The sequence below is a fragment of the Panonychus citri genome, unplaced genomic scaffold (genome assembly GCF_014898815.1).
Source record: "Panonychus citri isolate SS breed McGregor unplaced genomic scaffold, ASM1489881v1 Contig00001, whole genome shotgun sequence".
In the NCBI taxonomy this organism is placed as follows: Eukaryota; Metazoa; Arthropoda; class Arachnida; order Trombidiformes; family Tetranychidae; genus Panonychus; species Panonychus citri.
In genome coordinates, this window is record NW_026515406.1 from 297,644 (window position 1) to 321,105 (window position 23,462).

Genomic DNA, 23,462 nt, shown 5'->3' on the forward strand with positions numbered 1-23,462 from the left:
TAAATTATATCAATTATTTACCTGATTCAGATTTTAGTAATTATCTTCTAATTATCTTAACCAACATCAACAGAGACAATTAACTAATACGATTAACCAACAACAAATCCCAACATCTTAGAGACATTGACTCTGAACGGGATATTTTTGGTTGTTTTCGAATTGATTTATTAACCGCTAAATATGATGATTTAGAAATAATTAGTAAATTTTATCAGGATGAAAATAAGTAAAGGGTGTTCAAAATAAAAACTTAAAATTATCTCAAGTTAGATAATGAAGATGACAAAGAAAACACTGATAAGCGAGATGAAGATGTAGCGATGATGAGTTTAGTGGGTAAATTTGAAAAAACTGGAAACGTGGTCAACATCAAATCAAAGAGAAAGAAAAAATCATACAAAGAAACTGAGGCCATGGAAATTGTCACCCAAGATCCATCAATATCTTTACCGAAAACTGCAGCAATAGTTGGTTATAGACCTTCGTCTATTTGGTACATTTTTCGTAAAAATAATTTATATTCCTTGAAGACGAGGTTTCAAATGATGAGCCGAGAAAAGATCTGTACATAAAGATGATTAAATTGGATCATAACTCGTTATCATCAGAGGAAAAGTCAAAAGGGACAATAACCAAGTTAAAATATATGCAAGGGAGCAATTGAGTTCAACATCAACTCTCGGATTCCGTATTGAAGGATTTAAGGTGAGCAACTAAAAAAGAAAAAAATAACTTTGTTTTTGAATAATAATTTTATCTCTCTCTCTCTCTCATCTTAAATTGAGCAGACAGAATCAAGACAAGTTACTAACAACGATTTATTCTCAGCGAGAACTTGTGATGAGGTGAAAACCGTTTTCAGGAATTTCTTCCTACTCGGCGAAACCAGTTAGATGCTCTTATTAGTCGTCTTCAATCTATGCAAAAGGAATTACAAAAATCAGTCTTTTTCTCGACCCATGAGATGATCGGTAGCTCTTTACTTATGGTCTATGATAAATCCAATGTTGATGTTTGGATGATCGATTTTGCTAAAACAAGCCCTCTACCGAAAGGTGTTACCATTGATCATGTTTCGCCTTGGATATTGAGAAATCATGAAGATTGTTATCTAACTGAATTTCAGAATTTAATCGATATTTTGAAAGATAATGTGATTAATATGATCTGTTTTTTTCATTTCCTCGAGGTGATTTCGTTCTTCTTTTCGCACAGTTTTTTTGGTTGATGTATTTGTCATAATCGTCGAAGTTTCAGCGATAAAAATTATATTAATTCATTATTAAATTTGTTGATTGTCATACGATGTATTTAATTGTGTGCCAATCAGTGTCGAATCCATAGCAAATATAGTGTTGATTTTTCCGTAATATTTTTTCTGTTATTGTCTCTCATCCAAAGAGTAAGAAGCAAGAGAGAGCAAGCTATCCGTGCTGAGAGCAACTGAGCCTGACACCAGAGGGCGTTTTTACCATTTCTTTTCTTTTTCCCTCTTTTAGTTTACTTTTTTCCGCTGAAAAAAGTAAAAAGAAAGGGAAAAGAAAGAGGAAAAGAAAGAGAAATTGAGAAAAAGAAAGTGAAAAGAAAGGGCCCTTAGTCTACAAAAAAGAAAGAGAAAAAGAAAGAGAAATGGTAAAAAGCGCCCTCTGGTGGCATCCGGGCTCAGTTTGCTCTCAGCACGGATAGCTTGCAGTCTCTTTCACTATACTCTTTGCTCTCATCTCTTCCAATCACATAGTTGACCCATGTTCTTGTTAAGAAAAGAGGAATTAGTCCAATCAATCTGAATCAGTTTGATTGTCCAATTGGACTAATTATTCAGCCGGCAATTGATCAACAATCAAGTTTGATTTCAAATCAGTTTGATTCGAGGTTCATAACTTAATTATTTGGCAATCAACCTGCTGCTCAAATTGATTACCTCATCAGACTCAATATAAGTGAGGAAAACAAACAAATTACTGGATGCTGATGGTCACATTTGCTTCAACGGAACTTATTATCAAATCTTTGACAACTTGGAACTCAACCTGTATCATTGTTTAGAAAATCATGGCCATTGCTTAGATGCGTCTCGATGTATTTACTGCTATAAAAGACACACAGGAGTCTGTTCAGCTAAATTTGATGATGAATTACTAAAGTGTTACCATTGCTCAGGGAAACATTAGTCCCACTCGAACGAATGTCTTTTCATTTGATCAACAAATCATCAACAATTAGAGTTACAATTATTATTGATTGAATATAATGATTGAATTATATTGTATTGATCATCATTGATTTGATTAGATAATCAAATTGAATTATTGATTAAAAACAAAAATTTAATTGTTGAATCAATCAAAATTAACTAGAGTTGGCAAGCTTTCAATTGTTAGTAATTAAAATCAAAACTTGCAATTAGTTGACAATCTCAAGATAATTTTGCAAAGTTCTCGTGACGGTGAAAATGATAATTTAAGCTAATCAATCAAGTCCAATAGTTGCAATGATGATACAGAATTACAATTAAGGGAATTCTCAATTTCCTTAACCGTTTTTCATGTTAAATTGTTGATGATAATTCATCGAGAAAAATAAACAAAGAAACTCATCAAAATTGATATTAACTGAATTCATGGTAGTGTAATGGCAGTGTTCAAGAAAGCTACCATTGAGCTGCCATCGTTCATGACCTCATGAGCAATGGTAGTGTAATGTAATGAGAAATTAGAATAGAGAATTGTTGTTGAAGTTGATTGAACGATCGAAGTTATTTCTTTTTGTTTTGTTCCCGCTCTTGTTCTTTGGTTACTTTCCTCTGGACTGAACATTGTTGGGTCAAATTTTCTTGAAATTTGGTGATTGTTCTAAATCCCTTTCGGCAGCAGAGACAAACCATTAAGAAATTATTACACAAAATATGTAATGCGAATTCTTCTTCGGGAGAAGCCGTAAAGGTTTGCTAGCAAACACAACCGTTATAAGTGCATTTTTCGACTACTTCTGCTTCACTGGCCAAATCCTCTATTCTAGCAGTTGAGACAGCAGCAAGTTTGCGTACCTCTACCAGCTGAAAGGCGATGCCTTTCGTAAACCAAATAGTAAAATAATCGTCGTCTTTCCTGTGCAGAAAAAAATGAATTAATTCAAATGCAAAATAAGGAGAGAATTAAATAAACTTACATTGCAACTTCGAAACAATCACCTTCACGACTTTTTCGATATGTATCAACTATGTTGAAGATGGAGATTAAATTTGGTAAAGTTTTCTTTTGATCTGAGTGATCACCGTATTACTGTTTGGCCAACTATTTTACCATCATAAGCAGCATCCATGATAACCCGCTCAAGCCAAGTTTTTAATCTCTGTTCAAATTCACCATCAGAAATAAACTTAAGTGTAACATGATTTGTTTTTTTCTTTTTTGAGCTTGATTTTTTAAAAGCTTCCTTGAAATCACGATGTTCCATCGACAATCGGGTACGATACGCACAAATCAATGAATATGCTCTGGCAGAGGCTTTCATGGTGAAGGTCGCACCACAAGGTGTACAATAAAATGTACATCCATAGGACTTCAACACATGCCGAAGAATAGTGGATCTATCACCAGGATTTTTTTATTGCTTTTTCTCTGTGATTTTCCCTGTGTCTCAGTTGTATCACGAAGAAAATATTTTCAACTTTATGATGAAGTAACATTATTAGTAAGGACTTATCATTCGGCAAGCAATTGATCAACAATCAAGTTTGATTTCAAATCAGTTTGATTCGAGGTTCATTAAACTTAATTGTCTGGTAATCAAAAGCTGGCCCTGCCCTTTGGTTGAGTCCCAAACTGATGAAGCAATTGAAGGTTTCATTAAACGAGGGCGAAAAATTTTTCTAATTGTTCCAATTTCATTTCCAGCTCCTAATGATCATACTGCTTTCATCAAAGGAATGGCCGATTTGGTTAAATCACATTTGGTCTCAGGTCAAATGTGAGTCATGTTGGTTCACTTTGTACTAATCCTTCCTGTTCATCAACTAAATCATGGATTGGTTCACTTTCTTAATTGTAATTCATTGATCAACAATCTCAACATCTTTGGTATCCAATTTAAAAGGCATTTCGTAATTTCCATGGACAATAGGTTATAGGTTGACTTTGAGTTTTAGTTTTAGGTTGAAGCTTTTCAGATAAGAAACTGCTTGGTAGAGGATCAAATAGCATTTCGTTTTCATCTGAGCCATTAGATAGATAATCTTTTAATCATTAAAAAATCAATAATTAATCATCAACCAAACAGAGACAATATGGAAATAGACTTTGTTTCATAACTATGATTTAACTAAAAATCCGTTTGGGTGGTAATCTCAACTGGTTAATAACCAGTAATTATTTATTTGTGAATTGTTCCGAGTAAATGCTGGTTGTTTTAAGTTCTCTATTTGTTTAAGACAAAATTTTCTCTTTCAATTGTTTATTCGAATTCAGTGTTGATATCAGAAATATCATTCTTCAATCAGAAAAATGGGTGATTGGGGCTCACGGAGTAAAACTCGGTCAATCGATATAACCAAATTACTCGAATCTTTTAAGAAGATTGAAATCTTCAAACTTTTTTCTATGGGAAACACACGTATGATAATCTGATTTCCATTTTCAACTTTTCTCTGATGTCGAAAATCCTTCTAGTGAAAGCTCTTCTTGTAACATGTAAAGATGTTTTTGGTACCGAAATCTCTTTTACCTTTAACGATATTCCAAAATTTGACGATAAAAAAATCGAGGATTATTGTTGGATCGATGGTAGTTACACAACTTTACCCAGTTCTCATTCTTCACTTTCACCCTACGTCGGGGTCACGTCCAGTACTAAAACGGATGATGGATCAAAATTTTATCACCCTTACTACCAATGGGTTTACTTTGCTATACTCATCCAAGTAAGATTATTCTACTTATCCTGAATTCATGGATTCTAATTTCATGAATATTTCTCTTTTTCTTTCCTTAGGCTATCATGTTTTTCAGTCTTAAATGGGTCTGGGATCGTCTTTTGGACCAACGAGTCATTGCTCTAGTTGGTAAATTGAAAAGTGATAAAAAAATATTTACGAATACGAAAGAGTTAATCAAATAAATCTCGTTCAATCGGTGGCCGATCTTTTATTTTCCAATGTCACCTTTTATTACAATGTTATTTTCATGAAAATACTTTGTCTTGTCCATCTTGTTTTCCAAATTTGGGCAACTGACCCATTCCTAAATGGCAAGCAAGATTTGAATATTGAATGATGAACATAATGGGTATAACAATTAAATCAAATTGTTAAGGTATGATCGGTAAAGAGTGGAACTAAACCTATCAACTTTTTCGATTTGCGATATTTTCGAAATATTTTCGACAGTATTCGATGCAAATTATGAATCTGATAAATATTTGCATGAAATTACCTCGAACAAATTGAACTTTTTTCTTTGGACAACAGGAGGATGAACGAAGGCTTCGTTTCAAGACGGATTTTCATATCCATCACCCACAAAAAGTCTTTACGAAAATATCTGATTTAGTGCAAGAATTTTAACAAAATACGACTTTTTTAATCAAAAACAAATAAAGCCAATTGATAAAGAAATTTTGAGGAAAAAGCTTTAAGACAGTAGATCCGATCGAGTTTAAGATATTGAAAATTGAGTTGATTTAAATATAAAAAATAACACGGTAACACATAACAAGATGTTTCGTGTATGGCCATGATTGTTGATTGTCGATACAACGAATGATTAATAGTTGTCATCCTCATCACTCTCATTGTTTGAGAGACTTTTTCTTCCACATTTTCGGATTCACCATCTCAGCTCTATATCCGATGGAGTGATCTGAATGACAGGGTGATACTGAAATCATAGAAACGCAACTTTCGGACTGAGGGTCCACTTCCACCTTCTCTGATTGTTCCAAATTGATTAGGTCGGGCGATTTCTTTCCAGCTCCTCTTCAGCTTTCTGCGAATTTCCTGAATTCAATTTGCTTCCACTTCTCGACTCTGCTGGTGATGTTGACGTTGTTGTTGATGTCGTCGCTTTTGCTGTTTTTGTTGTTGGCTCATTGTTCAAATTTTAACACGAATAGAAGAATTAAAATTAATTAAAATTAACAGCGTAACGCACTGGACTTAAAAACCATATGCTGAAAGATGATGGTGACAAAAGTAAAAATTGGGGTTTGCTTGTCAAATGGTCACGTGATTAAATCCGAATGACAGTCGTGTTTTGTTTCTAAATGAGCCATTATTGTCATCTCACAATGATCTCTCCCATCGATTGATAATTCTGATGACATGGGAAGAGAGAGAGAGAGCAAAGTTCAATCCATTTTCTGGCATAAATTGTTTTTTTTCAACTGTTCTGTTAATACTGTTAGTACTTTGCTACCTCATTTTTCAGGGAGTTTTTGATTCGATTCTCTGGCCAATACACGATAAATATTTAATTGTTGAAAAATATCCAAAATTATGGTTCAGATTTTATTGTGTTTATTTCAAACAAATTCAAACATTTTAACAAGTTTTTCGAAATGAAAAAAAAGTTTCATTTTACTTCTACGTTGATTTTGATTGATCATTATTCATGTTAAACTGATCAATTGGTTGAAGTATCCTAATAAAAAGGTACATTAATATTGCATTGAAGAAGATAATCAATCCAATCAATTTATATTTAATCAACCAATTAGTGGCTGCGGTCAAATGGACCATCGGTCCAGTCGGCTGGTTCATTCTCGCCTCTCGAGCCTCATGGGCCAAAGTGGCAACCTTTTCCCTCTCCCATCCAGGAATCAATGGAACCTGAAACAATAAGAAAACAAAATTACGACAATTCAATTATTAATAGAAAATGATTGAACTAATTATTCTCACCTCATTTAAATCATTTTGTGGAAGTGAGTGTTTCTTTTTCCCAGAGAGATTCCTTAAAATTGATTCTTCCTTGGCGGTGGTTGTATCTTCCACCCCAAGAACTTTGCTTATCTCAGGTAAAGTTTGTCGCCTCTCGTAATTAATTGGAGCGTCAATCAAAGCATCTAAACAATTAAGATGATTATGGTTACAATTTAAATCGACCTGAGGTTTCAAATCTCATTGAATTTCAACTCACTTGCTGTACTTTGATTAGGCACTTTACTATTATTGAAGGTTGAAGGTGATCTTTTAAGTGGTTGATTATCCGTTGATTGTTTACCTTGATTGTTGAACTCTCTCATCGGTGTTATGGATCGTCCTAATTTATTTAATTCACCAGTTGATAAATGTGTAAATTGTTGACTTAATGGACGTCGATTAGGTTCAGACTGTGGTGCATAATAGTGATTAAAATGATCAACAAAGGAACCTAATGAAGAAAAATTAAATTGTAAACAATCATTAAATTGTAAGTCTATAATTAGTGATCGTTTATAAAAATGTTAATCAAACTGTTGCAAATCTAAATCATCAAAATCTAATCACTCTCTCTCTCTCTTTTACTTTAAAATGGTAACAATTAATAGTCAAACTTGTGTTCATAGTTTTTGTTATGTTACATGTTAATTTAGGTAAGGATGAAGATGAACAATTAGTTGATTAGTGGAATTGATTAGTTATTATTAATTTCCTACCTGCTTCAACTGTATCCTTATTGATGAAAATTTTTCTCATCAATGGCGGTGGGTCTTTTGAGGGTGGGGCTGGTGAAGATGCTCGAGATGATCGATTTGATCGAATTGCTTGTAAATCAATTTTCAAAGTATTTCCGCTAAATGATTGATTTACATTCTCAATTAAATTGTTTATCGATGGTGTTTGTGGTGAAATTGTAATACTTGGGGCAGTCATAGTTGTCGCAACAGGTAAAGGTGATCGTGATCGTGATCGTGTTGATTGCTGACTTTTTTGATCTGAATTTTTAGATTGATGTTTATTCATAAATGTTGTATTCCGTTGGATGAATGATCCAGCTCGTTTTAAAAATGAAGATGATGAAGATGATGATGGGGGTTGTTGTGATTGGGGCTGTGGACTTGGTGATCGTCGTGATTGATTAATAAAGGATGTTGATGGAGATGGTGATGATAAATTGAGATTAGATGAGCTTCGTGATGGGTCAATCTTGATTATCGGTGGGACATTTGATTTTGTTTGCATTTGATTGCTTGAAATTGGCCTGAACATTGACTCTGGACGGGATATTGTTGGTGGTTTAATTGTTGTCGTAGTCGCTATTGGTTTTTGGACCTGGACTGGGGTTGGTTTTGGTGAATACAAGTTTGGTGATAATCTTGCAGTCAAATTATTGGAGGAAATTGATGATTGATTAAATTGTTGGTTTGATTGTTGATTCATTAAAAGATGTGGCTGATTAGCTTGGGGATAAATTAAATTGTTGGACGATCCTTGCATTGAATTAAATGACTGGTTAAATTGTGGTTGATTTAATTGTTGTTGTTGTTGGGGTTGATTGGATTGTTGATTTATCGAAAAATTTTGATCAATTTGAGATGTTGATCTTTGAGGTCGCCTAGGGGAAGAATTGATTACTTGTTGACCTGCCATTCGATTCTTATTAGTTTGAATTCGATACGAAGGTGATGTGACACTCGACGGAACTTGAATCGGTGACTGAGTCCGTGGGGTAACGGGCTTTCGTCGAGGTGGAACTGCCGGTTGATTAAATTGCTTAGAATTTGCTAAATTAATTGGTGATGCCAACATTTTAGATCGCAACATAGATGACTGAACAAAAAGGTTTGATGGTTGATCTTCAATCGAAGGTCGATTAATGTAATTACTATTCGGTGACTTAATTTGATTGTTTCCATTAATTGGTGTTGATATTTGTCTATCAATAATCTTCGGTGGTCCAACAATATAATTAATTTCATTTCCACTTTGATTTGATCTGTTGACCACTGGACTAAAAGACGATCCCGAAGATGTTGGTATTTGCTGTTGATTAATCATATTAGTTAATTGTCGCTGTTGCTGTTGTTGATTAACATAATTAGGAGATAATCTTTGAGGTTTACTTGTTAATAAATTGACTGGCTGATTGTTTGAAGTTAATTGTGATTGAAATTGTTGTGTTTCCATATCGTTAAAATTGAATACGTTTCCACGATTAGTATCGATTTGATTTCGATAATTGTTATCATCAGAAATTGATTTAATTGTTTGCTCTTCAACTGTAAATGGACTTGGTGATCTTGATCTAGATCTTGATTGAGTTAATGGAATCAAATTTTGGTTGATTGTTTGATTTAATTGTTTACTGTGGGTTGGTGAGTATCTCAATTGCTTTATATCTGGTTGATTTAAAGTTTCAGTTTCTTTTTTAATTGTTAATAGTTGTTGATTAATTTTCTGATTATTCAATTGTTCTGGTGTTAAATTAATCATCTCATCATTTTCTAATCCAATTAATTGTTGCCGTTGATCAGAAAGATCCATTTCTTGTCTTTCCATTAACGATCGTTGTCTGTCCATCTCCTCTCTTGCTCTAAGTATATCTTCCTCCATTAATCTTGACCATTGGTCAGTCTCAGCTTGTGGTGATCTAGAATAATAATCCAGCTCATCATCATCTTCCCAATCTTCATCTTCCCTATCAATTAGCTCTTCATCATCCCGATAATCTAATTTTTCCCCATCAACATTTGAATCAAATTCAAACACAGTTTCCAATTCATCTGATTCATTATCATCCGGTGGCTCATCAATCAATTCATCATCCATAAAAGGTATACCATCATCTTCATCAATTAAAACTGGTCGATTAACAATCAATTTACCTTGATTATTTTCTGATCCAATTGCTAAATCATCGTCTTTACCTTCCTCCGATGGATTAGTTAACATTAATCTTGGTTTACTAATAACTGATTCGCGATCGGAATTGTTAACTTTTCCCTTATTACTATTTACTGATTTTGTCGTTTTAATTGTAGGTAATACTAAGGTTGTTGATTTTAATTGTTCATCTTTCAGTTGTGGTGAGGTTGAATCACTTGATTTTAACCATTTAGGATCAGCTGACAAGGGTCGATTTGAATGTTGGTGTTGATGATCAATTTCCTCCTCTTCCTCTGCCTCCTCTTCCGGTGGACAACTTGACCCGTCTCGAACTGAGGTCGCCCGTGAATGTGACCTAGATGTCGGCCTGGTCGATGAACCAGTTCTAATATCACGAATCATTTCTAATTGAGCTTCTAATTGTTGGATATGTTGTTGAACTCGAGCTTGTTGGGCATGTAATTGCTCTTGAATCTTTTCCCTTGATGATGAGCGTCTTTTAACTGGTTCCAATGAGGATAAACTACCACTTAATTGTTGAGATTTTGATCTTGATCGAGTTCGTGTTCGTCCATTTCGTTTACTACTCGATTCACTTGATCCCAAATCTCGTGAAATTAACAATTGTTGAGTTAGAAAATCTTGTTGCTTTGATAATCTTTCAATCTGTGATTGTTGGGATATAATATGTTGAATTAATCCTTCAGTTGAAACCGAAATTGGTTTCAATTGATTATCTGATTTTTTCTCCTGTTTAACTAATTGTTGTTCTAGAAGTGAATTTCTTGGTGATTGTTGTTGTTGTGCTAAATGGGGAACCGATGATGCTATCGATAAATAGTCAATTTGATTAATTGTTGGTTTTTCATTTGGACCCAAATTGGAACAATTAATTGATTTACTTTGATTATCGTTCGCTGGATTATCAAGTGATCTTTGTTTACGAAATGATCGTTGTCGTCTTGGAGCGGAATATATTGGCTCTGGACTTAAGGCCAAAGGAGGTCGATCATAATTTATTGGTTGATTAACCTCTCGAGTAGTTAATTGTTGGGGTTGATTGTTGTTTCCATCTTTATTTAACTGGATTGGCATTGATGGGACGAGATATGTTATATCCGATGATAAATGTCTTCTCAATGGTTGTTTTAAATATCCAATATAATGATTGAAGGCAAGTGCATCTTAATTGTAACAATTAATTTCCAAATTTGATTAACATCAGAAAATTAAGAAATTTCAGTTTTTGGCTTCGTTTCATTAGTAAATCAATAAGTTAATTGTTGTTATTCATCTTCTACTATGAACACATTAAGACGTTAGTCTCGTTATTGTTTAACTATTACAATCTATTAATTGTTTTCTTTGTATCTCTCATGCAATTGGATTTAAATTGTTTAATTGTTTTCAAACAATTTTGAACAATTAATTTGCTACCTGTAGAAATCATTTGATTGTAAATATTTACTATAATTAAAAATTAACTTGATGGTGACCTTAATTTTCTTGATTGTTGTCGTTGTTTTCAATTTTTGCCAAGAAATTTAAACCAAGTAATCAAATCAGAAGGAGATGAAAACAATAATCACTTACTAAAATTAGATTGCAACAATTTAGATTTGTATAAATTGGCAAATGGGTGAAAAGAGTTAAACAATTAATTGCTGATTGCGTCAATTGTTTCGCTGACAATTAACAAGCGGCAATAATTTAGTAATGCAGACAAATATTAAAATCGTCAAGATAGAAAATCAAATTATCCTTAATTGTGATGAAAATTTTTCTCTGCAATATCTAATTATTGTACTAATTTACTTGCAATCTTCAAGGTGTTAATTGGATGCAATTAAAGTGATAAAATAGTTGAGTTGATTAACTAATTGTTAACTTACCTCGATCATATTTTTGTTGGCCCACTGAATTTAAATTGTGACCCGATGAACTTAAACCTTTCCGGTGTTTTCGTCTTGGTACTTCCGGGGTTAAAGTTGATTGTCCACTTCTTGGAAACATTTTTTTTTTCATCAACCAACCAATACAATCAATTAATTAATCACAATTAACACAACAGCAAATTAAAAAGTTGACTTTTTTACAACAAAAACAAAAATAACAACAACAATGTTAATATTTAAATGAAAAGGTGACAATTAACACCTCTAATCATGGAGTAAATTGATTGTAACAATCAACGTGATGTTGTTTTTTTCTCAATGATTTTAATGATTGTGATTAGTTAATTGTGGTAATCAATTGATCAACGGGACATTAACTACAAGAGGGAGAGACGCGAAAAGGAAAGTCTCTTATTAAAGGTGACACTTTTTTACCAAAGGGTAACCAGAAAGATGAAGATGAAGATGATGAGGGCTGGGATGAGGATGATAACGAAAGAGAAAGAGAAAGAGTAATTCTGATTAAGATGATAAGGAAGATAAAGAAAATTCTTATTCGTTAATTATAAATAGTTTTTTGGCAACAGAATATAAAAGGAACCATTTGCTTCCTCCTTAGTATTAATATTTATCCGATCTCTTTGTATTCTGGTAACCATTTAACTTCATCATCTTCTTATCATCTTCTTTATCATCTTGAGTCTTTCTCTCTCTCTCTCTCTTTCTTAATTCCTCACCTAAATATTGTTAAACCATGAATTATCATGTTGTCATGAAAATTTCAAAGTTTCTCATATTTAGTTCAGATTGTTACTTGAAATTGATAATTTTTTCATGTCACCAGAATAATTAAGTTATCAAAATATTTTTTTGCTCCAAAATTTTGTAATCTTATTATTGTGCAATTAATTGAATTAATTGTAACACACTTAGTACCAAACTACTCTCATTGTCACAGACAATTTAATTTCAGGGTTGATCATCATTCAGATAAAGATTGGATTAGTTTACCATTTGATTCATTCACTAAATTCACTGAATTAAAATCGATTCATTTTCCAATAGTAAAACTTTCAAACTTTGGGAATAATTTTCGATATTTTTGTCAACTGAGTAATTAGAATTGATTTATCATCTCCATAAGTATTTTAGCGTTAATCGGTTAACAATTAAATACGTTGCATTAATATTTTATTAGGTAAATTTAATTAACAGTTAGTTCATTGTAAAAAAAATAAATTGTTGCTATTGAATTAGTTGAAAGACTATGATGATCAAGGTAATAATTTAAGTGACGATTAAGTTGATTAAATTAATGTTTTCATCGTAAAAATTGAAACATTTGAATAAAAAGTTCAGTTCGGTTCATTATTGTGAGTAAATTTATCTGTTGATTGTTTCAATTGGTTAATTATTAGTCGATTGTAACAATTAAACCGAAGGAGGATTGGAAGAAAATCGGTAAATTAATTGATTTAAGTAAAGTTGACCCTCACAATTTAATCTAATTAAAACTAGTTCTAAATAATTTAATTCTAATCTGATAACTTCCATGGGTGAAACAATCAGTTGATTTGTTTACTAAAAATTTAAATTGTTCACTTGATGGACTGAGTCATGTGACCGATCAGCTGATTTCAAGTCACTCGTTTTTTTTTGTTGATCAATTTTATTTTCAAATTAATTCTTACCAATTAGTTAATTGTTTTTCTATTTAATTTAATTTAGTCCTTTTTTAATTACTTTAAATTGTCCTCTAGAATTAATCAGTCATCTTGTGTATCATTATGGAGATAAAATCTATTTGTTGCTTGATTCTCTTCACTCTTATCCAGGTAAGAATACAAAATTTTCTCATGTGTTAAAAACACTATTTGAATTGTTTTTTGTCTCTATCAGTTTCTTATGGTTATAATTGATTAATTTTCTTAATTACTGTTCAATTTACAGGCTCAAGAGATTTCCCATCAAACTAATTTCGATAAAGTATTAACCATTAAACTGTACCATTCGATTGATTCATGTAAGTGAATATATGTTTTTCTTTGATTGTTTTCATTTATATAAAATTGTATTGATTTCTATCAATTAATTGTTGTAATTTGTTTTCTTCCCTGTTCTTAGATGACAATTATAAATTAAGAGGAACCATAACAATACCATCTTCCAGGGAGAAGGACATTATCATTAAACAAGAACAACCTTTAACCGAAAGTGAAATAGCTTCACTTGAGGTAGGAATCGATTAGATTTCTTTTAATTGTGATACTCAGAGTCTTCTTTTTTTTAATCATTAATCGCAGAAATCTTCACGTAATAATGGATTATATTATTTAAAAGCTATCGCTTACAAGAGTAACAATGAAGAGCAAACCAAAATGGCCACTTCATTCATGGAAACAGTGAGTTTGACCATCAGAACAATTGATCAACTGAACTTACCTTTCTAATTGAAATCTTTTTCATTTTCTATTCTCTCATGGATATTAATCTACAGTGTTCATTAATTCAGTCCAGTTTATCGGATATTCTCATGATTTCATTGGATTATTCAGGAAATCTAATTGGTATTAGTTCAACTTCAACCAATCCAACCTGTGGGCAACCATCAACCTCTCCTCTTACATTAGATACTTTCAATACTACGGTTTCACTGGTTACTACAAATTTAGGACCATTGTATGTAATTGAATCAAATTAATTGGACAACAATCAACTAATTATATTCCTTTACAGACCCGATACAATGTCTTACATTAAAAGGATGGAACAGGAAAAGAATGAGAAAATTAGAGGAGACAAATCAGATAATAGATCTTTCTTTGCAAAATATGTAAGAAATCAAGAGACACACACACAATTAGATTTCGATTGTTAATTAATTTTATTCTTTTTCTTTAATTACTAGTGGATGTACATTGTACCTGTGGTCATTTTCGTTCTCATCTCAAACTTGGCGAATCCTGAGGAACAAGGAGCAGCTCGATAAATCGCCAGAGAGAGAGAGATAATCGAGAAAATCTAAACGATTTTCCATCTTTTTTTTTGCAGAAATTTTTTCATTCATATTATACAATTTACTTAATTTCAATTAATTTCTCATTTTCTTTTGATAAAAATTGAAATTGAAATCAATTGATTCATCTTTTATTGTCGATGTTTGTCTCTTTGTTCCCGTGTTGATCCAAAGAAGTTTAAATTATCGGGTTTAATTGTGCATCTTTCCATCGTTAACATGACAATAAATTATCGGATATAATTTAATTGTATTTCGCTTAGAAAGTAAACTAAATCATCTGTTAATTATCTGTTGGAACTCTAAACACATAACAGAAAAAGGAACCACCGCTCCAAAGAAGGAAACAATTAACGTTCGATCGATATTAAATGAACTCCATGCACTGGGAATAATTGTCGGTGTTTGTATCAGCTGATTAACTAGAATCGATTTGTCAACCGCATAAGTGCGAGATTTAAACTCGTTCACAGGTCGAGTATCAGTTAACAATTGAATCATTTTACCAACAAGTGACATCTCCTTGATGGTAAATCTATCAACCTGATAAGTTATATAAATGGTAATGATTAGTAAATTAAGATAAGAGCCCCAACGGAAAAACACTTTAGACCAATCAAGTGAAGGAATATCTTTGGTGTTTCGAACAATTTGTGAAGTTGTTTCGAAAAAAATTTGCGAATACCAGAAAAACGGAAGTGAACTCAAAGCCTCATTCAATTCGTCCTTTAAATTGTACACTTTGTGGTACATTAAACTGATATAACGGATTCTCTTTGGATCGGAGGCCGTTTCTTGGCAAAACGAGTAAAGTGATTGATAACATTCAGAAGCGAGATGAAAGGTGAACAAATAAAACGATTTGGAAACAATTAAACAACCGATTGTCGCATAACAATAAGTCCAAAAATCGGTAAAAGCGGCAACGGGCAGAGGAAGATTAACATCGAAATCGGTTAAAATGGAAGTGTACAAATCAATCAATTCCTCGTTCGGTCCCCAAATGAACCAAATTACAAGACGAAGAAAATCAAACAACATTGTCGATAATGTTAATAGAAGACAAATGATTGACCACAATCGAAACTTATTCTCACCGAAAGGAACCATGTTCGTCATGATGACCAAAGCTGAATGGATTCGTTTGGCTCGATGGATCAAAATGAATCGAATCGCAAATGCGTAAATTGCTTGAAATGTCCAGAGAACCGAATTAATTGGATCATCGGAATAAGCAAACAAAACGATTGACCAGAAAAATTGATACAATTGGGAAACAATTGACGAAAAGACCAACAGATAATTTAACAATCGCCAACAACCACTGACCGGAAACATGTTGAGTCCAAAAAGCATCAACATTATCTTGACATATAATAAATTGTCCGAATGGTAATTGTTTCTCATTGGCCATGTTTCCGTCGTCAATCGAGTTGATTTGTTAAATTGCTTCGTTTTCACAACAATTAACCTTGGAAATCGTTTATCTTTCAAATAGACATAATTTTTTTTACTAAACATAATCAAAGGGAAAACTTTGTAAACAATTAATTCATTTAATCAATGGTTGTTCAAGTTTACATTAGCATCAATTTAATCAGCATGGTAGTTAGTTAAACATTGAGACTTCCTTGGTTAATTAACCAATAACTTCAATATGAAAATCAATTAATTTGAAAACAATCACCTTTACCTTTGTGTTAATCAGTTACAGCTTTTAACCATCTGATTAATTAAGTAACAATTAACGTGAAGAGATAAATAAAAGCCTGTCAATCAATTAATAAATCATCAACTCAATCATAAGTTACTCATTCAATGAGGATCATTTAATTGTTACGATTAACCGTTCATTGTCAGTTTATTCATAATTTATTTATTTCATTCCCATTGTAGTTGATTAATTCATATGAGTCCAATTATTTGACCGATTTTTAAAATTGATTGAATCTATTAAATGATATTAAAAATAAGTGAGAAAAAAATTAAGGAAAATAATTAATTTAAAGATTTAAAATCAATAATGATCACAAATAAACGATTAACTAATAAATTAACTGATTGTTATTGATTAATGAGAAAATAATTATATTGATCGAAAGCAATTTGAATAAGTTATTTGTTAATTACTATTATTTCATATACAAAAGGTTTGGATTAAAGTCACAAGAGTAACAATTAAAAAAATCACGACAATTTATGTATAAATCATGAGATATTTACAATACACATTTTCAATGATCGATTTCACTTTGGTTAACAAAATCAATATTAATTGTAAATTGTTATCTATAAATTAATAGAATAATTTTTGGTGCAAATAATATTTTACATTAATTAGATTAATTAAGAGGATCGCCAATGATGATTGATGAAAAATGAGTGAGAGAGAGAAAGGAGTTATAATATAAAAAGAGATGAGAATGACAATTAAAAAGAAGTAGTTAAAGGCAATTAAAGGGAACAATTAAGATCTAAATTGAGAATTAAAAAACTGAATCTACAATCAGGTAGAGAGAGAGAGAGGAAGATTAACTCAGATTGTCAGACTAGAATAATTTACTGATGATTATCATCAATAAAAGAATCACAATCAAATTTGATCGGCTTAATTAAACCATCGCAATTACATTATAATTTAGTAGGTAAAATTGAACTGAGATGACCAGAGATTTTCAATTATTATTAACAAATGAGGAAGATCAGATGAAGATAAGTGTTTCTAGATGAACAGTAATTAACCATCATGGTGTGATTGTGCCTCAAGTGTTGGTAGCAATTAGATTAGTTGATTGTTGAGACACCGAACAATTTAAAAGTGCCGCTGATAAATCTAAGTGAAAAAAAGAGACACAAAAGAAAGAAAAGAAAGAGAAAAAAAAGGTGAGACGAGTCATCATAATAAATTGAACTTCTAACAAATTGTAACCAATCAGAAAAGATAATCAACAATGATCAACAATTAATCTTCTCAATAATCATTATTAAATTGTTGGAAATCTCCAGGTAAAGTTTTAAGACAAATATACAATGTTAAAGACCAAAGATTATTAGGACCAAAAGTTTCGTACGAATTTACAATTTGTCTCAATTGATTGAAATTTGATTGCTCGTTAATCATAATAACTAACATACCGTAGAGATAATTGATCACCAATACAATTAAAAGCCGATTCCAGTTTGTACCAAATTTGATGACAACTAAGATCCACTCGAAGGTCACAAACATAAGTTTCTGCGGAGACACGGAAAGAGATGCTAATTAGATAATCTCATCATAAACTAATCATAATCATTAAATTGTATCAGAATAATAATAAACATTAATAAAAGTAAACAAATTAACTAAATGATTAATATAAAATCACCTTGAATAAGAGATAAACATTAAGGATAAATGGTCGCTTTTGGTGTCAATTAAGTGTCAAAAATTCATTAAAACTCAATCAACTTGAATTAAATTGATACACGAGATTAGATAAGCTAATTAGTTAATAAGAAAATTAAATTTTCTAAATAAGAGGATTAATAATAATGATAGAAACTACTAAATCTCTCTCATTGAATTTAAGTTGATTGAATTGGATTCAATGGTTGAGATAAATTTATGTCTTTGAACCTTTTGATTGTTTTTTTTTCTGTGCAACGGCGACAATTGGATTAATTTCATTTTAAATTGTGAAAGGTTAAATTGTATGTCAACAATTAGACTCTTATCATCTCATTTTTTGATGAAAAATACAAAAAGAAAGAGAGAAGAGAGAGAGAGAGAACAAAACGAAAGAAGAAAAAACATTGAAAGTGAATTAATTTCTTCTCTAAAAATTAAGAGAAATTGTTTTGATCACCAACAACAATCAATCAAATAATTTAAATTTTTGTGATAATTTGATATGATTTTAAGGTTCATATATGGGGTATGTGTATATGATTAGTGATTTAGGATTATCACAAAAGGATCGTCCAATTTATTCGTACGGGATGAGAGAAAGAGAGAGAGAGAAAGAGAGGATGAGGAGAGAGAGAAAGAGGGAGAGAGGGAGTAAGGGTAAGAAATATTAAGGGGCTGGTGTGTTTTTGGTTGTGATTCCAATTTTTTACAAAAAAATTTTTTCGTTCAAAATCGATTTAGAAATATAATCGATCATCGAAGATGAGAAAGAGACTTGCTTATTATTACTCTTTAAAACATTGGTATTTTTTTTTTTTATATGTAGAGTTCATACCAGTAAAGGTTAAAGATGGGTGGTGGTTGTGTGTGTTTTTTTGTAGGTGTGTAGTATGTATGTAGGTATGTGTGTATGTATGTGTGTGTATGTGTTTAGTGGGTGTCGGTCACGTCCAAAACGATGGTAAATTAAATCACGACCAGAGCAAATGGCACCTCTTTCATTTCTTTTTATACATTTTTAGACCAGTGTCTTAATTCACATTCAAAAAACAAAAATTCTGGACCAGAAAAAGGAATCTTCTCTTTCTCTTTTTTACTTTTTTGTTATTTCTTTAAAAAAAAAGTCACTGCTTATATTTATAAGATTCACTACTCTGTTCTTGGGGTGCACTCCATTGTTGCTGAGGTGCTGGCGGTTGCTTTGGTTGTCCCGCTGATGTTGGTGGCTGCGATTGTGGTGGTTGGCCTTGTTGGGCAGATTGTTTCATTTGCTCAGCCATTTGCTCAATCATCTCGGCTTCCTTTACCATACCATACATACGATAATACTGAATCCACTGAGCAGTATAATCTGGTTGAGGTTGTTCACTACCATTTTGGGTGCCAGCGGTTGTCTGAAAACGCAAACAAATTACAATTTACCAATAATTAGTTTCATTTGTCCCTATCAATTACAAGTCCTTGAGACAAATAGAGAAAAAATTTGAAAATAAGGACAAAAAGTAACTTCAAGGAGTTACTCTGGCAACAGAATATACACTTAAATCTCATGGAAAAAAGAGTAATAAGCTCTAGCATGTGCCAAAAGAGTGAAAAAGAGGGAGAAAGAGAGAGAGAGAAAGAGAGGTGGAGATCAACCAAAGAGGGTAGACATGATAGTAAAACTTGTTAATTTAATTAATCCAATTCTTTTAGTAACACTTACTGGTACTGTTGAGGCCATTTGCTGAGCTTGAGTTTGCGCATAGTAAGCAGCCCACGCCGCAGAGTTTGGATGTTGGCTTGAAGCTGAAAGAAAGGAAAATAAAAAATAAGAAAAGGAAATGAGTAAAAATCTAATTAACATGTGTTTCTTGTTAGGTAATAATCATCAATATCAATAAGATAAATTAACATTATCTACAAGATAGAGATGAAAAAGATTTACTTAAACAAGATATTTTAATCTAGCACAGATTGACACCTATTCCACGACGAATAAAAATGGAATAAGCTCTAAAGAAATGCTGAAATTTTTCCTTCTAATTTGCAGACAAATTTCAAACTTACAATCGGTGGAATTTTGAGATGGATCTTGGTAATAGTAATTGGGCCAATATTGTTGCTGTTGAGCGGGTTGGCTTGGTTGTTGTGGATGATGCTGAGGTGTTTGTTGATGAGTAGGGTTATAGTGCCTGTTACTGTTTACAAAGAGATCAAAAAGAAGCGAGAGAAAAAAAAATATTAATAATCAAAGATAAATTGTTTTGTTTGCATCGATTGGAAGAGATGATTCTGTCTTGTAGAAATAAAGCTTGTTACTGTACAGAAACCCTTTAATGACGATCGGATTAATAATCGACATTATACACAAAGTACAGTCTTTTCTCTTTCCACTGTTTTCTAATCGATGATTTAAATAAATTAAAATCAAAGATAATTTAACGTGGAGGATGAAATGATTATGATAGAGGAAGACAGAGAGATAGAGTAGATTGAGAAAAAAATGAGAAGATGGAAAAATAAAAAGGTGAACTGGATAAATAAAAATAAGATTTGTGCCAGTACCTGTACATTTGAGATTGGTTATAGTGTTGATATTGGTTGTTTCTAGTATCATCACCACTTTGCCTTCTGAAAATACAATTCAACAAGCAATGAATGATTTTTGTATTTTTTAAGGATAAAATTAATGATATGAAGAGAGATTTTGTTTTTGAATGATAAATAATAGAAATGATAACATACCCATAGCCTCCTCTACCTCCTCCTCCACCAGGACCTCCATCATTGTGACGAGTATCTTTTATTTTTTCATTAATTAATTGTTGGGCAATACCAATACGATCAGGTGGACCTCTTATAATAATAACTCCTTTGGAATTTTTATCTGTTTCAATATGACAACCTGATTGTTGTTTAATTGACCTAATGGTTTCACCACCTCTACCAATGATAACTCCAACCCGATTAACTGGTACATTCATGACGACCTCTTCTCCTTCAAATCGCCTCCTATCACCCCCACCCACTCTTCCACCACCTCGACCTCCTCTTTCTCCACCACGATCCCGGTCTCTATTATCACGATTCATATCGCGATCATAACCATGATGTTCACGCACATGGCCCTCGGAATGCTGTTGCTGTTGTTGCGCCTAAATTGTTAGATAGAAAAAATAAATAAATAATATACGAAGATAGCAAAAAAATGAAACAATTAGCAAGCATGATTATCACCTCTCAAAAACAACGTGGTTAAAGACAAAGTGAAAAAAGGACAACATACCTGAATGTTACGAGAATTTTCAATAATTTCTTGAATCATTTTTTCAGCTCGATTTACATTCTCTAAATCTCCAGAGATTTTACAGATCTTACAACCATTATCATCTACCCGATTTGAATCAAATTGAACTTTAGTATTGGTAGTTGATTGAATAGATTTTATACTTTCACCGCGTTTACCAATAACTAAACCTATGAATTGAGGAGGAACAGGAACTTCTCTGTGAATATGTCTAGAGGTACCATATTCATTAGTAAGAGGTGGAGGTCTTGAGTCTAATTGCTGTCCCCCTAAACCCAAGCCACCTTTACTAATACCACCTCCTCCACCACCGCCATCATTACCACCTCCCATATTTTGTCCAAATTGTTGTTGAGGTGAGTGTAAAGAAGATTGTGAATTAGACATTGAATGTGATACCGGAGGTTGATGTTGATATTGTTGCTGTGGTGAATGTTGGGACTGTTGTTGCCCTTGTCCCTGTTGTTGTTGACCCTGCAACTTGTTAGCAGCCAATTGAGCACCAAAAGGGTCACTTAATTGAGGTCTTTTAGCATCGGTAGCACCACCATCATCTTCAGCCGATCTTTTACCGGAAATATTACCTGAGAGTTTAGTGGCAACCGCTTTAGCTCTTTCAACAGCTTTTTGAAAAGCATCTTCCACAGGTGTGGATGACATGGTTCTTCTTATTTAAAAACAGAGAGAAAGAAACAGAAAAAAAAAGACTGGAAGAAACAATGATAAGAGATAGAGAGAAGGAAAATAATTCTAAATTTAGAAACAAAAGTACTTTACTAATTAATGATGAGATATTTATATAAACATGAAAAAAAATGATCCAATTTAATTTAATACCACAAAAAACAGACAAGAAAAAAAATTCAACCCCATCAACAAAAATGGCGACTTGATGTTCATCATATACAAGTAACTTTCACGAATCCTCCAGATGTCACTAGTTATTGGAACCGAAAATTTGAGCGGCACATTTGTAAGTCGAACCGCTTTTATCAGGAGCATTTAATTTGGAAATTTATTCGATTCAAATTAAGAGAAATTAACAACTAATTAGATTTATAGAATCTCCATCATCTGAATTGTTTTTAATTCCAAACCGATTGAATGAACATGGAATTTATGTTACAATAGAAAAGAATAAAAAATTTCGATGTTCGATACTATCGATGTCATGTGTTTTCTTCTTTAATTTAAATTAGTGTTTCTCTTTTTTTTGTTGTTTCTTTAATCTTTAATCCAATTGACTGATTAATGTTTTTTTCTTTGTTTTCTTTGTGTTGTTTTTTGATTTTCTAAATGCTGATTGTTGTTAATTGATGGTTTTACTTCCCTTCTCTGGTTTAGGTTATGTGAAATGTCTTCGTCCAAGTTATTTAATCAATTGGTCGCTGGTGGAGTTCAACAGGAAAAGAATAAAATTATTTATGCTTTGAAAGATTTTGGTGTTTATTTTCGTCGGACATTTTTGGCCGGTTTTGGTTCGTTAATTTGTGTCTATGGCGGTGGTTTTATCTATACTCTTGACTCATTACCAGCAGCAAGTAAACAGATTGAACCGATTCAGTTTCTATTGAACTACCGGTATCCATTTTCTATTTCTTTGGTTCTATTTGGAATGGTCGCTTATTCAACGAATAAATTTTTTCTCTGGAGAACAATTTCTATGATTGAATTAAGAGAGGGAGGTAAAGAGGTGGCATTTAAAGCTCTTAGTCGTGTACCACTTTCAAGAACTGAATACTCTTTCCGAGTTCCATTAAGTCATGTCTCTTGTGTACAAAGTCGTCGAGACACTAAATCACCTTACGTTTTGTTCAAGATAAAAGGTAAACTTGGTAATTATTATATTGATAAAGATGGATATTTTCCCGATCCATCTTTATTTGATTATAGTATTGGAGTTGCGAGAAAATTTTAACCTCATTTAAGAAAGAAAAAAGGAGACATTTTTTTTTCGAGAACAAAAAATTGGATGTAATTTATAGTGACATATTAACAATAACAATAATTATAATAATAGTAATAGTAATAATCTTTTCTCCTCATTTCTTAATTCATCTTTCGTC

At 32.2% G+C, this 23,462-nt stretch overlaps 6 protein-coding genes across 7 annotated transcripts; 3 read left to right on the forward strand and 3 right to left on the reverse strand.

Moving 5' to 3' along the window:
- Positions 1-4,228: 4,228 nt before the first annotated feature.
- On the forward strand, positions 4,229-5,737 carry LOC128391444 (innexin inx1-like). Its single transcript, XM_053351372.1, has 2 exons — positions 4,229-4,921; positions 4,993-5,737. Exons 1-2 carry the CDS (start codon positions 4,652-4,654, stop codon positions 5,116-5,118), a joined length of 396 nt encoding a protein of 131 aa, XP_053207347.1. The 5' UTR covers positions 4,229-4,651; the 3' UTR covers positions 5,119-5,737.
- A 747-nt stretch (positions 5,738-6,484) lies between these two features.
- Positions 6,485-12,213, reverse strand: LOC128391353 (interaptin-like). Its single transcript, XM_053351262.1, has 5 exons — positions 11,698-12,213; positions 7,636-10,989; positions 7,137-7,370; positions 6,899-7,062; positions 6,485-6,826 (listed from the first exon to the last, which is right to left on the reverse strand). The coding sequence occupies exons 1-5, from the start codon at positions 11,828-11,830 to the stop codon at positions 6,581-6,583; spliced, it is 4,131 nt and encodes a 1,376-aa protein (XP_053207237.1). The 5' UTR covers positions 11,831-12,213; the 3' UTR covers positions 6,485-6,580.
- A 1,128-nt stretch (positions 12,214-13,341) lies between these two features.
- On the forward strand, positions 13,342-14,839 carry LOC128386592 (ER membrane protein complex subunit 10-like). Its single transcript, XM_053345657.1, has 7 exons — positions 13,342-13,535; positions 13,651-13,723; positions 13,825-13,934; positions 14,004-14,102; positions 14,198-14,379; positions 14,437-14,533; positions 14,609-14,839. Exons 1-7 carry the CDS (start codon positions 13,488-13,490, stop codon positions 14,687-14,689), a joined length of 690 nt encoding a protein of 229 aa, XP_053201632.1. The 5' UTR covers positions 13,342-13,487; the 3' UTR covers positions 14,690-14,839.
- A 147-nt stretch (positions 14,840-14,986) lies between these two features.
- Positions 14,987-19,079, reverse strand: LOC128386480 (uncharacterized). The gene is made up of 3 exons (XM_053345519.1): positions 18,943-19,079; positions 17,852-17,951; positions 14,987-17,549 (listed from the first exon to the last, which is right to left on the reverse strand). The coding sequence occupies exon 3, from the start codon at positions 16,235-16,237 to the stop codon at positions 14,993-14,995; it is 1,245 nt and encodes a 414-aa protein (XP_053201494.1). The 5' UTR covers positions 16,238-17,549; positions 17,852-17,951; positions 18,943-19,079; the 3' UTR covers positions 14,987-14,992.
- A 144-nt stretch (positions 19,080-19,223) lies between these two features.
- On the reverse strand, positions 19,224-22,284 carry LOC128386438 (far upstream element-binding protein 1-like). 2 transcript variants are annotated; one of them, XM_053345474.1, is made up of 6 exons: positions 21,376-22,283; positions 20,835-21,244; positions 20,655-20,720; positions 20,157-20,287; positions 19,813-19,895; positions 19,224-19,501 (listed from the first exon to the last, which is right to left on the reverse strand). In XM_053345474.1, the coding sequence occupies exons 1-6, from the start codon at positions 22,054-22,056 to the stop codon at positions 19,232-19,234; spliced, it is 1,641 nt and encodes a 546-aa protein (XP_053201449.1). In that variant the 5' UTR covers positions 22,057-22,283; the 3' UTR covers positions 19,224-19,231. The 2 variants fall into 2 exon arrangements, with proteins under 2 accessions (XP_053201449.1, XP_053201457.1); XM_053345482.1 differs by lacking the exon at positions 20,655-20,720 and having other exon boundaries at positions 21,376-22,284.
- A 324-nt stretch (positions 22,285-22,608) lies between these two features.
- LOC128386622 (transmembrane protein 223-like) lies at positions 22,609-23,419 on the forward strand. Its single transcript, XM_053345683.1, has one exon. The coding sequence runs from the start codon at positions 22,751-22,753 to the stop codon at positions 23,312-23,314; it is 564 nt and encodes a 187-aa protein (XP_053201658.1). The 5' UTR covers positions 22,609-22,750; the 3' UTR covers positions 23,315-23,419.
- The last annotated feature ends 43 nt before the right edge of the window (positions 23,420-23,462 follow it).